The sequence below is a fragment of the Kryptolebias marmoratus genome, linkage group LG15 (genome assembly GCF_001649575.2).
Source record: "Kryptolebias marmoratus isolate JLee-2015 linkage group LG15, ASM164957v2, whole genome shotgun sequence".
Taxonomy (NCBI): domain Eukaryota; kingdom Metazoa; phylum Chordata; class Actinopteri; order Cyprinodontiformes; family Rivulidae; genus Kryptolebias; species Kryptolebias marmoratus.
Genome location: NC_051444.1, coordinates 23,792,781 through 23,809,299, shown reverse-complemented (window position 1 = coordinate 23,809,299; position 16,519 = coordinate 23,792,781). Strand labels below are relative to the sequence as shown.

Genomic DNA, 16,519 nt, shown 5'->3' with positions numbered 1-16,519 from the left:
TGAATTTAAAACCTCAGCTAAGTGGATGAACATTGGATGGTGACAGGAGTTTCAGCAGGCGGTCTCGCTGCAGAAACAGGTGGTGCTCAGAATTGGACGACAGAACGCTTGTTTTATTGCTTCATCTCCTCTGATTAGTTTCTCTCCTGCGCTCACCAGCAGGGTGGTTGTTGTTGTTGTGTGCTGCAGCATGAGGAGCCTCTAACACACCGACGAGGAAACGGAACACCACCTGCATAAAAAAAACAAACAAAACAAAACAAAACAAAAAAAACTGAAAACGCTTGCTAGCCTACTATAAGAAGGCTCTGGGAATTATAAACACAAAAACCAAAGATTTGTTGTCCATTGTAAAGGCCGGACTCTTTTTATGCTGTTGTAAAAACTCCACGATGCACAGCAGCTCAGTCAGATCCCGCTGAACCAAGCAGGAAGAGGCAGAAGCTTATATTTGGCAGTAATAGTTCCCTCATGACGATCAAATTACCAATATGCACTAATTCAGTGGATCTCAAAGCTCCTAAAGTACCACCTATGGTAGCAGAGATTAAAAGAACAGTAGCGCAAGCTTCTATTTGACGTAATCGAGCACACTGGCCAAAGCCTTAGTCCTAACACCGGCAGAAGGGTGCACTTTAGGATGTGATGGTTCCATGCATTTCTTCCTGAGAACAGCACCGCATACACTGTGCTCTTGGCTCGTCTTCTGCCCCACAACAACCAAATCCAAATTTGAGATAATTTGAATCAGATTTATTGTAATTTTGGGGGGGCTCTCTACTTTTTTAGCTTCATATCACAGATTTATCTTGTAGATTCATAGGAAATTTCTCCTCAGTACCACTAAAGGGATCCCGAGTACCACAGTTTGGGAACGGTGACACTAGTTGGCGACCATAACCTCACTTCTGCTGGAGGCTTCTATTCTTTAGCTAAAGCCAGTATCTCACTGACTTGAGACAAGTTGGTGAATAACATTTGTGAGGGGAATCCAAACAAAGGTTAAAAACAGAGGTCCTGCTGAGCTGAGAATCTACACCAGCATATTTGTAAGGAGGGGACTCGAGGCTTGATTTTAATACACGTTCAAAATTATTTGTTTGACAAAATTTCTCTCGCCATGCACAGGTGTCCTTAACCTTTCTTGAGCACTTCTCAATTTAGTTTCCATAATTCTAGAGCACTGAAGTTGTATTTTGACGCCTATACAGGAGCTCTCTCAGGACAGGAAACATCTGACGCTACAGCCCCAGATGTCCAGGTCTAATGACACTGATGGTAAATACTAACTATTAAAAACAAACAAACAAACAAACTGGTTCATATTTACCTGTCTTCATTTCAGAAGTGTACTCCAGTAGATTCAATCATGAATGTTGTGGCAGCTGCCAGTGGGGGTAAAAACCAAGTGGAGGCAGCTCCAAAAATGGTCATCGTAACATATGAGCTCTTTTTCTTCTCTGTCTTCTTTTATCTTTTACCATTTGGATGTCCAGTTGGCTCTGATTGGACAACGACTTCAGAATCAGTGCACACATGCTAACGCTAGTGTCCATTTTTACTTCCATAAACTGAGCGTGTGGAGTGGGATGTCATATCTTCCTCTACACATGTGGGTCATTTTGGGAACTGGAAACTGTTCATGCTGGAGTCTGATGAAGGTCCATTTAAAATGTAATGTGAACGAGCACACACACAAAAAAATCGGATTTAAGCAAAAAAAATCTGAATTGAGCACTAAGACGTGCAGTGTGAACGTAGCCTTAGTGTTAAATTTTTACCAGCACCCGAAAGCTGCTGATAAATTACATCTCAGGGAAAGCTAGAGGGAGTCGAGGCTAGTACTGCGAATGCGAATGACAACCAGAGGTTCTCCAAAATGTTTTGAAATGCTCACAGGGGTTCTCAATTTCCTTGCGAGAACCACAGAGTCGCACTCTCAAGTTGCAGGAATTTTGATACTGTTCCAAATATTTGCACGCGATGCGTGATCCTGACAAACTACGATACATACGCAAACGTGTTCATTCTGTGTGACTACAAGTGAAAATTTGCGTCGCAATTTCGTATCTCCTTCCAGTCGCCGACAGCCGCAGCTCAGTGAGACAATGCCTCTGAGTGTGTAACATTCTATTGTTTCTGTTTTGGCTGCTAATCTGATGAAATTTGAAGGTCAAAGTTTGATTCCTGGTCTTCACAGATGCATGTCTGGGTAACAAACAAGGTTATGTTTGATGTGTAGGCTTAAAAAAATGTCAAGTTTAAAAAAATATATATATATATGTATGCACATGTGTGAAAAGATGTAATGTGTACGATTTAGAGCATTAAGTTCTTTGGAGAAGTCAGTAAGTCAGCAATTAAAACCTGTTAATTTTCTTTGAGCTTTGATAACAAGATCAGTATTTCCTCCAGTCTGAAGCCAGAGCAGTATGAAGACTGGAAACAGGAAGAATCAGCTGCCTTGGTGTTTTCCAGAGATTAAATAAATGTATGATACACTACAGGATTCTTGGCTCTGAGTACTTGCCAGAGACACCCAGCAGACACTCCTGGAAATTAAAGCTCAGAGCCAAGAAGTATTCTGGCAAATATACCTCCACTTAACAGTAATTTGCAAATTTCTCACATATTTTTTTCCCCCTCTTCATCCCTTCCTCCAAGAAACTAATTTAAGCTCCATGTTGACCAGCCGACTCGCAGCTAACCAATTCGTCCACGAGGTCCGTGCGCTTCGAGGCCTTGTTTTTTTTTCCCCCCTTTCTTTTTAAGTTTCAAATGAATCACGTTCTTCCGCACCAGAACATCACATCATCTTTTGTGCATGAAAAACCAACAGCACATGATCTCATGGTGTCGAGCTAAAGAGGCTTAGGAAAGGCTGCATGTGCTTAATTGTTGAGCGTAGCAGCAAACAGCCCTTGTTTATATGAACTTGGATGTCTGTTCCCATCTGGAGAAATGCCCCCTGATCTGAAAGACAGGAAAAAAAAAAAAAAAAAGAGGCCACCCACAGGGCAAGTAGCTGTCATCGCCAATTCACTGGGGGCTCAGTTCAGTCAATTCTTAGGCAACCTCGCTGACAAAAAAAACAAAACAAAACAAAAAAAAACACCTTCTATTGAAGATCTTTACAAAAGAGACCTCTTACATTCTCTGGCTGGGAGATTACTGGGAGGGCTGGTGCAATTATGTGTCCTCATACTGAATGGAGAGGAGCGCAGAGTTGTGTCTAATCTGCAACTCAAACAAGACTAAATCTAAGCTAATCAACAGCGAATTACAATGCTAGGTGCAGGTTAACAAAACATAATAACACGGGATGGATGTGTCGCGGTGTGTGCGTGCGTGTGAGAACCACGCTACGCCGCTTCAAACACACCCTCAGGCTCGAAACAGCTTAGTCAAAGAGCCACTCGACACATTCGGGAGGAATAAAACGCACAGCGGTCTATGAAAACAAACAAAAACACAAAAGTTACATTGAGCGTGAAGCATATCAGGAACGTCCTGTCCCAATATTCAAAAAAATGTGTCGAACAATGTGAGCCTGCTTTAATGTTAACACTAAATATGCAATTAAATTAATCAAACATGGATTTTTAACCTTCCTCCCACAGACCAAAAACATGCATGTTAGGTTAACTGGTAACTCGAAACTTGTCCCTGGGTGTAAGTGAGAGGGTGAATGGTCGTTTGTCTCCGTGTCCCTGTGATGGACTTGCAACCTGTCCAGGGTGTCCCTCAGGGTCTCTGGAGACAGGCGCCAGCTCCCCGTGACCTGGAAAGTTGAAGCAGGTAAAGAAAATGGATGGATGGATTTTCAACCTTTCTCAGCATTCCTTGTTAACTCATTTGGAAGACATTTTATTTGATCACATATTGGGTAACTATAAACCATTGAAAGCTGTGTTTCTTTTACCTTGAAGGGTGTGTCAGCTTTTATGTTGTCCCACACATTAACCGTAACGCAGAAATTGAAGCAGAAACGACAGGAGCGCCCCCATGCAGGCTGCCGGCAGAATAAGTTTAGGTCCATGTAAGTCAGGGGTGGCCAATCCTGGTCCTTGAGGGCCACCATCCTGCAGGTTTTACTTGTTTCTCTGCTCCAACACACCTGATTTCAATCAATGGGTGATTAACAGGCTTCTGCAGAACATGAAGAGGTGATTTAACCACTGAATCAGGTGTGTTGGAGCAGGGAAACAAGGAAAACATGCAGGATGGTGGCCCTCGAGGACCAGGTTTGGACACCCCTGATGTAAGTGAATGGGACGATTACACGTGTTGACTTTTGCTCTTTCACGTTGTTCTCATCTTGCTGATGTGTGCTCGATATTGACGTCTTTAAAAACACAGCTGTGTGAGGGGGGAGTAGGCGGGACTTTCAAGCACACAGTCATAATGCGCAAACTCTCGCTCCCCCTACCCCAAAAAAATGGCAGCGCCCGTAAAAAATTTTGGACAGCTAAAGCAGGCAGAGACACTTCGTCACATACAGATGGTATTTATCATGCACTTTTAATTTTGACAACTAAAAATATTCCATTTTGATAGTTCTATTAGTGCCTGCTGCTTTGAAAGGCAGCAGAACCAACACGAGCGCCACCATGTAGGCCTGTGATTGCTTGTGTGTGGGGTGTGCGCATGTGTGTTTGCCCGTCTGTTAGCAAAATATCTTATGTACCACTGAACGTAACTTCATGAAACTCGCAGAAAGTAATTATTGGACAACTGATTGACCTCCCGCGTCGACTCGATTCAAGACGCCGGACAAAGCTAATCAACCTGAGCTAACCCCAAAACGGCTCGAACTCTGACAATTTTACAGATACTGAGCTAAAATGTGGCGTGGTAGTAGCTGAGAGTCCTCTTTAATACATACTCCAAGTGTTAACAGATGGTGAAGCATCTCTGTTTAAATCTATGGGTTGCAGAGTACGCATTTCTTCAAGGAATGCTATGTTTTAATTATAAATAAGCTCTCACACTGAAAGTCAATAGAGGACTCGAGGTAAGCCCCCCACAATAAATTGGTAAATTAATACAATGCAAAATTATTTAAATGGGCCTACCTTTATTTCTGATGGTTTTGGCTTACTTTAAAATAAGAAACACATGCAAAACCTCTTAAACACCCTCGTAGGATCTTTAAGCATGGCGGCACACAAGTTAGAAACAACGTATTTACTGTACGACTGGCCTACTTTCCGCTGTCGCCATTAAATTTGCATACTGTACCATTTCTGAGCTGTATAAACACGAACCAGATAAAAATCCTGTAGCCCAGGCGCCCGTATGACACAAAGATTTACAATTACTTTCGACCTGAGGTACGGCTTAAACAGAAGACCACTTTCGAGTCGGTGTTCTCCAAAACCCGATCTTATCTCAAGAGAAAAGTCTGAACTTGATCGAGGCGATTATCTGCCTGGTTATGTTTGGAATGCACGCTCGTATCGACTTCCGCCGTATGGAAAATGCTGAGACTGACTGATCAAATAAAAAAGGCACATAGTAAGGAGTTTACAGGTTGTTTTCTGATATAGTTCGAGGTCAACTTATTCTTGATTATCGGCCCTAGTTCTGCTCCCCCTCACTCCGAGCTGAAGTGACTCAATCACAGAAGTATTTATGTGTGTTTGTCAGCCCATTATAGTCCGCTGACTAACACACACTGCATACGTCAACCTCCGTTATCACTGCCGTTATCACTTCTTCTCTCTTCCTTCCTGGCTATTCTTGACTAAACCCCCATTCGCGCTGCAGAGATCGAGTCTTGTCGCCGCAGACGTTCTCACAAATAGTCTAACGGAGCACATATACGAACATTGAGTCGCCACTACATCAGCTGGGGTAGAAGTAAGCAGCGCTCATTCGCCGGTGCGTTTCAGAGTGCGGGCAACAGGTTTGAAGTGTTGTGGTTTCGAGCAGGAAGGACACACCCAGGGGCAGATAAGGCCTGCTGTTTAGACTGAAAACATCCCCGTGTCCAAGTGTTATCCTCAGTGTTGGCTTGTTGCTACACGTAGTGAAAAAAATAAAAGACATGAAATTCCTGCCAAAAGTCTGCAGGCTTATCAAAGGACGATTTTTATAAGTTGCGATAGCAGCAGGAATTTCGTTCCCCTAATGGCATTATTGTGAGGTAAACAAAGAAAATAATACGGCACAAACGCACGGAGCACGCTAAAATACACAAATTAGTCAAAAGGAGGGTTTCTGGGTGCTGCTGGATTGCAGGGCTGAGCCGGGGTCAGCTATTTTCAGCTTTTTATTTCTGCTGGTCGTCACCCTCAGCGCCATTTCCCCCCTGCTGCTGTAATAAAATGGTCTCACTGAAACTAATGACAAGGCTTCTCTTTCTTTTTTTTTTTTTAAACAAAGTGCTTTTGTTTGTGTAAATGCAGCTTTAAGTGTGAGCAGGGTAATGATAGGCCTGCCTCTAGTGAGGCGACACGAAAAGCATTTCTCTTGTAGCGGTTAGTTGTTTTTTTTTTGCTAAAAAATAATTTTTTTTCATTTATTTATTTATTTTATTTGGCTCAATAAAATCGATTGGTTAAAAAGAAACGATTCAGCAATATTTTCTTTTTTGGACAAAAAAACCCCCACAAGAAGCAGCTTTAAAGCCTTTTATTTACGTAGACAGAGTCACAGAAGAGTGCGGAAATTTGTCTGAACAGCTTTACGCCATCATGTATATCTTTGCATCGACTACCAATAATTCTTGTGTGTGTTGCAAATGTGTGCAATTAAAACCAAAGACTGGGCAAACACCGGCAATACGGCTCAGTCCAGATTGAGACCAATTTGTTTGAGAAAAGATAATTTGCCATGTTCCTCCGGAGCTTTCCCCTCCAGTGTCAGTCTGCAGCTGACGGGAGCAGCCCCTTCTTGGCACCCTGGTGATAGTGACTCTCCAGCTTCCCTGTGTGAGNGGGGAAGAAGAAGGAGGAAGGGTGGGAGGGGAGAGAAGAGGAAGGGATGAATCAAAACACCATCAAAGGGACAGAATGACCTTTCTGAGAGCTCAAGGCCTGCTGATTACAGGCGGCCTCGGGTTGATGCACAGAGACAGCCAGATGATGAAGGAAAAGACCAATGAGACCTTTTGTTCTACAGCAAAAAGAGATTAGGAAATGGCTTTTGTTAGCCAGAAAACAAGATGTACTTCAACTTGGTTATTCAATAAAGGCGTCCGTTTAGCACAATTCAATGTCAACAAAGGCAACAATAAAGAAAACTTGTGCTGAAACAATATTAAAACTCAGAGCTTAAAGTAGATGGCTAACGTAAGTTGTTCAGCTTTGTACAAAGTACACATTCACTGCAATGAATTAAAACAATTCAACAACACACACACAATTATTAATTTGACCAGATTGGACAAAAAAAGCTGATAAGAAAACACTAAAATCAAGTCTTGACAGCAAAGTGTGTGACAAAGTATGACACAAAAAAACCATACCAGTCAGGTCATGGTTTTTAAAGCTGGGCCGTATCAGATTTATTGAAGTGAATGCTTACTACAAAGTAAAACTATAATTTTTCTATGTCAAGTATTTTGGAAACACCTTGCAAATTATGAACAGCCCTAAAATTGTCAAGATGTTGTACTTATTGTTTCTAAGGTAACTTTCTTCCCTCTCTTTTGATCCCTCTTTTATTTATTTTTTATTCTAACAGAATCTGACATAGTCTTTTGCTCCATTTCTTTGTGTAAAGAAACTTTTACTCAGACCTGTTTTACTTTAATTGGACCTTTCAGATTAAATAAACGCTAAAAGAAAGAAAGAAATAGATGAAATGAAAGCACTCGGAGAGCTCAAACCTCCATCAAGGCCCTAGCGTCGTTAAAAAAATAGTCCGATCAGGATCACAACCAAATGGCAATCAACTGTTTCTTGTGACAACCACAACATTTCAAGAAAGTTCAAAAACTAATGAACAAATTTTGATTAAAGTAATCTTGCAAACAGACAAACCAACCAACACTTCTGGAAACACAACCTTCTTGACGGTGAGGAGAAAAAAAAAGGAGTCAGAGGATAACATGATGATGTTGTCAGCATAAAACAAATATATATATATATATATATATATAAAATGTGCACAGAAATTAGCTGGGGGCCAACACGGATACCTGTGGCACACCATTTTTAAAACTAGTGAAAAAAAATGTTTTTTGTTTTGAAATAAAAACAAAAACTGGAAAACAGTAGAAAAGAATTGCCAATAAACAATGATGACTTATTTTATTTACTTATCTTTCTATCCAAATGTTTTTTAGAGGCAGTGGTTGAAACATCAAGGTGCCTGATGTACACTTTGACGGGCTAATCTAAACCTTATATTTAGAAAACATAATACTCTTATATGTATTGTTTTGACTTTTTGCACTAAGCTTAACTGAAAACATATGATAACGATGGAGGTTTTTATTCTGTCACTTTAAAACTGACTGACTGGCTGCGCTCTTTCACATTTTTCTTTGTTTCTGATTGGTGAACGGCTGTCGGATTTTCTTCAGCTCAGCGGTAAAGCCTGATTAGCTAATCACCATTAGCTGTGTTACCACAGTGTGGCCTACAAGTGCCTTATGATGACTGATCTTGAAGGAAGCCTGAGGGCTCAAACGTCGGCCTAATTAAATCTAAGTGATTTCATATGGAGGTGTGGACGGTTCGACACTTTCTTCTCACTCCGTCATCGGCTTCTACCGATCAGCCCGTTATTACGACTCAGAAAGTGCAAGTCCTGTCCGCTGAAACAGTTCAACTCAACAAAATGTTTATGTTCTTATAAGGCAGAACTGAAGATGCACATTTTATGAAGTGTATTTGAGTGTTCGGACAGTAAAAATCAGGATTACAGTATACTTAGCATAAAATAGTCTGTTTAGTTTATTTACAGTTTATTGTGTCATGTTACTGTCTGGATCTCCTGGGTCTTGGTTGTCTGTATTTATTCCCATTTTAATGTAATTTCTACCACAACTAAATGTCCCATTTCTAGCCGGGTGCCTTTTTGAATTTCTTACTTTCGCAGCATCTTTGTATCTGGTTTCATAAGCTTAAATTAAGCCAACTGGTCCACGCCCTCTTGACTCATCTGAGTCCTGTTCCTACACCAAATATGACAAAATGAAGCGTTTCACTTTATTGTGCAAAATCTCCTACTTGTGTTTAAAGTTGGAGCTTTTTATTTTTTGCTGTACATTTAATAAAAAAAGCAGACAGAGGGCAAACTTTGCAAATTAAACTTAGGTGTCATGATTATCAGCGGTTTGGCCACAGTGGCCCAGTCAAACCTGCTTAGAGTCAGAATGTTTACCGGTGTTATGAAAACATGCTGATCTGTCAAGATAATGTCTGTTCAAGAGTGTAATCTTGTGTCCTACTTGGCCACAGAGAAAACTAGGAAACGGGTCATAATAAGTGTTGTGGTTGCTGCTTTCAGTGAGAGAAATCCAGCTCGTAAGACAATTCATACCACGTGAAACCGTTAAATGATTGCTGAAATAAACCTCACGGCTGTCAATCTATCAGTCCTTTTTAGAATTGCAAAGCAACACACCAACAGGGGCGGGCTATAATTGATAGCCATCGCATTTATTTGACACAACAATCTGCAGCAACAGTCTCCATTCTAACCCCCCCCCCCCCAAAAAAAAATGCTTTATGCCACCATGTGCAAACAGAATAGTTGAAAAGCTTCTTGAAAAAAAAAAAAAAGGGAAATGTTACGAGCAATTTTCTAATAAACATTACACAATACCCTCATTTATCAGTGCTCTGCACTCATGAATCCAAAGAATGTTAATATCTGCGCCTGTCTGCTGAGAACGCATCGGTGAAGGATTCATTCGTTAATCCTTTTGGATCCTGTTGTGGAAACAGCGAACGGCACCTGCATAGACTTGCTGACAAGCAGACTGTTTCATATATATATATATATATATATATATATATATATAAACATTAAAACCATTGTTAAAGTTTCTATGGATATGATCTGATGTTGACAAAATGCATGTTTGCCTTGGTGGAGGCTGTTTGCAGAGAGGAAACAGCTGACACTCTGGAGGAGGGACTTTAGCAAGTTGCTATTTATATAAATGCTTGTGGCTGTGGTGTCAACAGAACCCCCTGCAGCCACTGACCAGAGCTGACCTCCTAATCTACCGTAACTGCAACCTTTTTCCGTCAATACAGCATTCCTGATATTGATCCCATTTCTCCATTCGCGCTCGTCCTCACGAACCGGGCTTTGTAGCGTTGTCCTCTTCTGCCGAGCAACCTTGGCTGGATTTCAATAACCCGTGTCGACCCTATCCTTAACTGCAAAGCAAATAATAACCCAGTGTCTCGGTGCCTCGCACAGGCCTCCTGTTTGTCAAGCCGCAGCGTTAGCGGGCTGTTTTCTCCATGGCTGAGGCAAGGGGAAAAAATGATACAAGTGTGACAGGCAGGGGTTGTGGCTGTCACTTGTGCTTCTCTTTTCATGTTGTCACGTTATGGCTGAGCTCTGCGGGTAGCAGCAGCATAAACACGGAGTTTAGAAAAGTGCTGTTTGCTCACCATTTCCAAGCCTGTCTAAATGGCTGTCAGTGTGCGTCTGTTTTGCCAGGAGCGAGCGCTGCTTAGGTGTGGAAACCCCTCGGGAATTTTGTTCGGCGAACGCTGCCAAAAGGTTATCCGAGATTACTGTAATGATGCATTCATCCTAACAGACTTTCACACCAAGTTGAAAGGGGCTTTTAGAAACATTCGGCAGACAAGTCCCGGGGAGTAGATTCGCTGTAGCTTGTATTTTAAAGGAAAAATAAATACTGGGCGATAAGCGCCCAATGACTACATTGTTAAAATCCGGCGATGGCAGCTGAACTCGGTGAAGCCGGAGTCAGAGCGGTGTTGTGCCAGCATCTGCAGACGTTTTCTTCTGGGAAGTGAGCGAATCCTTCAACTCCTCCAACTGGTTCTGTCCTCCGTCGCTTCCATTGGAGTGGCGTGCGATGAAAAGCCCGAACCGGTGCGCGGAAAGTTTGCCGCGGCACTTTTTCTTGCCGCGACACGGCGACGCTTCCACGAGATGGTGTGTGTCGACGTTTACGAAAACGGGCTTGATTATCAGTCAAAACAAGCACTCGGGGGGGAAAGAGCACTTACTCAATGTCAGCACAGTTAGCCCCTCATGAATACCAACTGAAGTGTAAAATTTCTTCAACTTCAATGACAGGTAAAGGCTGCAATCCAAAGGTGAATGCAGCATGTGGGAAGCTGTCGAGCCTTTTCATAGGCAGAGGAGTCAGATACTAAACATTGATATCAGATTGCTTTTCTTCATTTCCATGACTTGGGAGGCTCCACAGATGAGTCATTTAACTACCTCGCAGCGAAACAAGCTGGGAACAGAACGGCACCATATCACCAGCTAAAGTGTGTCTATTTGTGCAACGTTAAAATTTATGAAGCCATTGCCACCTGGTGAATGTAAATACACTCGGCGCTTTGTTTACTTCTGCAGATGTGAACCACTCCACGCATACAGGATGCTTGACTGACTATCAAAACAACACTGTGAGAAACGGGACAGACTTCTGCCTGTGCTTGCCTCTTAAAAAAAAGGATAGTGAAAGTGAAACAGTTGTGGCCTGAAACCAGCTCTGAAAAAATAGGTGTTAGAACCATACCAACTGAATCATCTTCACAGCACGTTTGTGTACATGTGAAAATACTTGTGACAGTCCTCTCTGACCAATCAACAGTCTGAAAGTGCACCCCCCCCTACAAAAAAAAAATCATCTTTTAGTAGCGTCTCAGCTTGCTTGAAACCTCTCGTTTGAAACCTCTAAGCCAAAAATAAAAGCACCAGGTGCTGTCTGCAATGAAAGACCAAAAGACAGGTGGGTGTAGCCGAACCGTGCACACAGTTTTGTTTTCCACAGAGCGCAGTTTATTGTTGGCTGAAACTGCAACACAAATGAAAGAAGTGAACCAAAATGATAGAGGTAACCAAATGAGACGAAAAAGACTTCAAAGCTCCCGAAAGGTAAAATGTAGCTGCAGGGTCTGGAGATCATTCCCGAGGGATTCATAACAATGAACGACCTCTTTAACATACCAATGGCTATGTGATCTTTTGCTGCCATAAAACGATTTCATTTCTGCCAACAGTGGAGGCCGTCGCAGAGCTGAAATGATGCGGAGAAAGCTGGCATTGTAAGACGACAAATGTTGGCTACCACCACTGATTAACTGGTGTACAAGTAGAACGTAAAACTAAGCACCGTCTTTGTAAAGAGGAGGTTTTCTCAGGGTCACTGCGGAATAATTATCACCCACCACCAAAGGCGAAAGGGTGATAATGTTTTGTTTGTGTGTGTGTGTGTGTGTTTGTGGGGTTAGCAAAGATCTCATGAACCACTAAACGAATTTTAATAAAAGTTTCATTATTGCATATACATCTACAACTGATTAAAATTTTGGAGTCAACCTAATTCAAGATGGCCACCGCAGCTAATCATGCAAAAATGGCTAAAATAGTCTATTTTAGAGATACTGAGCTAAAACTTGAGTGTGGTGGTAGCTGAGGGTCAACTCTCAGAAGGTAAAACATGTGTGGCCACCACAGCTAATTGACATAAGCAAACACAAATTAGTCTATAACTTAGTCAAATTTATAGATATAGAGCTAAAATTTGGTGTTAGTTGTTGAGAGTCATAATCACCACATCCTCTGAGTGCATATAAAACATATCTCTCAATGACGCGTAAGACAATATTTAATTGAGTTTTAAAGGTTTGACTAAAACGGCTATGACGCCATCCCTTCCTATAATAAGATGAACTTAGTTCAAAACTCTGGCATGAAAGGTGGTGGGTGATAAGCATTCCTTCAAGGAGCGCAAGGTCTTGAATACCAGTAAGAAAAATTCTAATTAAAAAGGTCAAAATGTTGGAAACCATGTTTATTATCTTTCTTCAACTGAGTAGCAGCAGTTCAAGAAATATCATTCTAGCAATTACCTAAACTTATTAATATATATTCTCTAGCATGCCAGAGAAAACTAGTGCAGCTAGTTAGTGAGAACCAAGGTCAATATCCTGGAGAACCAATGCCTGGTTCAACAACAGGACAGACTCAGATCTCAAAGAAAGGAAATCCTGCGATGTTAAATATTCCACGTGTGAACGCGACTGTCGTTAATGGCCGTGGTGGAGCGGCTGCCTTTCAAATAGGCGCTGTGGAGTCGAGAGCTGGAGGGAACGCTGAGTTGAGGAAGAAGGGGAAGGTGTGAAGAAGTGGGTGGGAAAAACAGAGAGACAGCAAAAAAATGAGACACGAGGGATAAGGAGGAGAAGTGGGATGAGAGTGGGAGCGATGGGGTGCACATCGGAGGACAGCGGTGGAGGTAGGCGAGAGAGAGAGAGATAGAGAGGGGGGGGGGAACAGAAAAGGCTGGACCATCGATTGGCTGAGATAATTTGCCATTGATTGCTGCACTGTTTGGAGATTGCTGGAGAGAGGTTTATTGCCCACATGCTGCAGCTGGGGAGAAGGCCATAAAATAAGCACAGGTTGTCTGCAGTGGGCCAGCTCCATCATCGAGACCGTAAAACGCACACTGAGCCACACACACACACACACACCCTCATACGCTCACTAGACTTAAATAGTCTCTTTCCATAATAACAAATATAACTACATGCATGATATTTCTATAGCAGATAATGAGAGAGTGCAGCTCATTGCAGATGGAAAGTGCTTGCACATAATCCCCTGAAAATCCAGGGGCAGGAGTGCAAAGAGTATTTATTAGAATGAAATAGAGGTCTGCTGACATCCTCCCTGACATCAATAACATGCAGTCCATCAGCTTCCTTGCAATAATAATCACAGGAATAATTGGCTGGTTGCTATTTCTCTTTCAGTGAGAGTAGCTGCCCACGCACTGAGAAATAAAAAAAGATGAATTCTGTATTCCTATTGTAATTTTCTTTCACACACACACACTATCAGTCCCAATGCACCTGAATAATAAACCTAGAACATCTATGCATACAGCATGCACTTTAACCACAAGTTTAACACACCTTCTGAAGACACACTTTGACATGAGGAAATTGCTTCATGCCTACAAATGATGACACAGAAAAAGGGAAGATAAAATAAGAGCACCAGCAGCTTCTGTGATTGAATGTTACACCTTCAACAGGATCTGTTACAGTGATTCCCAACGGGTTCCCACAATAACCAGTTGAGAGTCTGTCACACGAAGAGAATGAAGTAGTTCAGAGAGAAGAGGCTCTGACAAGCCCAAACTAAACGGCAGGAATGGGTGGTTTGAATATTGACATCGTTCCAAGGAATACATAGGTAAGAAGATCCCACAAGCATTTTGCAGACAAAGCCTCTGAATTGTCAGTTCAGACATTTTGCTTAAAGAATCTACAAGGTGTTTTGTTTCCAGTTATCAAGAATTTTAAGTTTTCATCACTTGCCGCCAATGGTAAAAGGACAATAATGTATCTACAAGTGACTAACCTTTGGAGTCAATCAAATTCAAGAAGCCTGCCACAGCTAAGTGACCTTAGCCAACACAAAAATGTCTACAACTCAGTCAGTTTTAAAGATACTGAGCTGAAATAAAACCAGCTTCAACTCTGAGTGTGAACTAATCGCATAAGATTTGGTTTTTAAACTTCGACATTAACTACTGGAGCCAATGCAAACTGTCCGTTAGCAAAATCTTCCACGAACAAATGGACAGATTTAAATTAAACTCTCAAAGTAATCATTGAATGGACACCTACAACTGATTAACTTATGGATTTAGTCCAATTCAAGCTGGTCGTCATGCAACCGACCTTAACAATCACAAACATGGTTATAACCCAACTGATTTTACAGACAATGAGCTACAATTTGGTGTGGTAGTAGCTGAGCATCGTCCCAAACACATACTCTGAGCACAACACCTTACGTGAGATCTTTGCTTAAATGTTGGCAATTACTGTTGGCGTCAACCCTGTTTGTCGATTAGCAAAGTATCTCATAAACCACTGGACAGATTTCAATGAAACTTACAGAAAGTAATCACTGGATGCACATCTACAGCTGACTAACGTTTGGAGTCAACCTAATTCAAAATGGCCACCACAGTCAACTGTAGCAAACACAAAAATGGCTATATCTTAGTCAAATGTACAGCTTTTGAGCTAAAATCTGATGTAGTAGTAGATGGCATATTCCAATGTCGCATAAGGCTGCTAAAACTATAATTTGTGAGGTCTGACTAAAAGAGACATAACTCTGTCCCTTCTCATCATAAGATGGTCTGCAGATCTTAGTGTAAAACTAAGATCATGAAAAAAGGCGGGCAATATGCATTCCTACAATGAATGCTGGGCCTTTAATAATAACCAGTTTTTAACAGAAGAATTGTATTCAGATCACCCTGGCTAAGACAAACACATCCCCCTTCTGAGACACAATCAGGGTGGACTGAAATATGATTGCTTAGATTAGATTCAGAGGGCGTAAGCAGCTCCGCGTTCAAAGCAGCGTGGATGCAAATCTGTCCTGAGCCAAACTGAAAGACAGACTGCTCAGCTGACTCGCCTCTTGTGAGGCATAAGAATAATGGGCTGTTTCCTGGAATATACTGATCAATGAGGCGCTTGAAGATGTGTTTGCTTCGAAAATAACTAGACATAAGCAATACTTTGGCACTATTCATTGGTCGTCTACGTGTTTGTGTGCACTCAGACTGAAAGAGCGAGGACGTGCAATCTAATGCCATTTGTTAAATGATGTACTTAGAGGTTGTCACTTGATCAGATAACCCCAAGACAGATGTTATTACCAAGTATGAGTGGGTCCTATGGCTCAAAGGAATAGGCTGAATCTAGCTTTAGCTATCTGCTCTATGTGTGTCGATAGGTCAAAACAGCTTAAATGTTTCAGAGAAATCACATGTGGCAGTAGAAGTTTCACATTTCAGCGAGCACAAGAGCCATCCAATGCTTTTTAAGATGAATTGAAAAGGCTATCAGTCCATTACAAATCTGATATTTTCTTTTTTTTGTGTGTGTGTGTGTGTGTGTGGGGGGGGTTAAATGCTTCATTCATCCTTTTATCTTCTTTTCCTCATCTGGCCTAGCTTATACACCTCCAACAGAAGTCATTCTGCATGTGAAACCAAGCTGACAGCCTCAAGCACTGCAGGAAAGTGGATGTGTACAAAACCCCAGCAGCCAGGGGAGAACAGCAATAGGGGAGGTGGGGAGGGGAGGAAAAAAAAACTGCCTGGATTCCCATCTTGCTGTTAGTCACACCTAATTTACATTCCCTTCCTGTGCTGCCGAGCTGGTGAATTTACAAGTGGATAGAGAAGGTGCTGTTTGAGACTTGTGCTGGCATGCTGTTTGCAAGAGGTTAGGAAGACACATCGGCCATGCTTTCCCCACTGCAGAGAAAACAGTCTCTCCCCGTCTCTGGGCCTGACCAGAGA

The 16,519-nt window shown here is 41.9% G+C and overlaps 1 protein-coding gene across 1 annotated transcript in view; it reads right to left on the bottom strand.

The window, feature by feature from the left end:
- Positions 1 to 6,621: 6,621 nt before the first annotated feature.
- The window catches only part of trip4 (thyroid hormone receptor interactor 4), an 84,164-nt gene continuing 74,266 nt past the window's right edge, over positions 6,622 to 16,519 (bottom strand). The window contains exon 13 of the mRNA XM_017414195.2: positions 6,622 to 6,931. Within this exon, the coding sequence (XP_017269684.1) occupies positions 6,867 to 6,931 (65 nt within the window). The 3' untranslated portion in view covers positions 6,622 to 6,866. The remainder of the gene's footprint in view (positions 6,932 to 16,519) is intronic.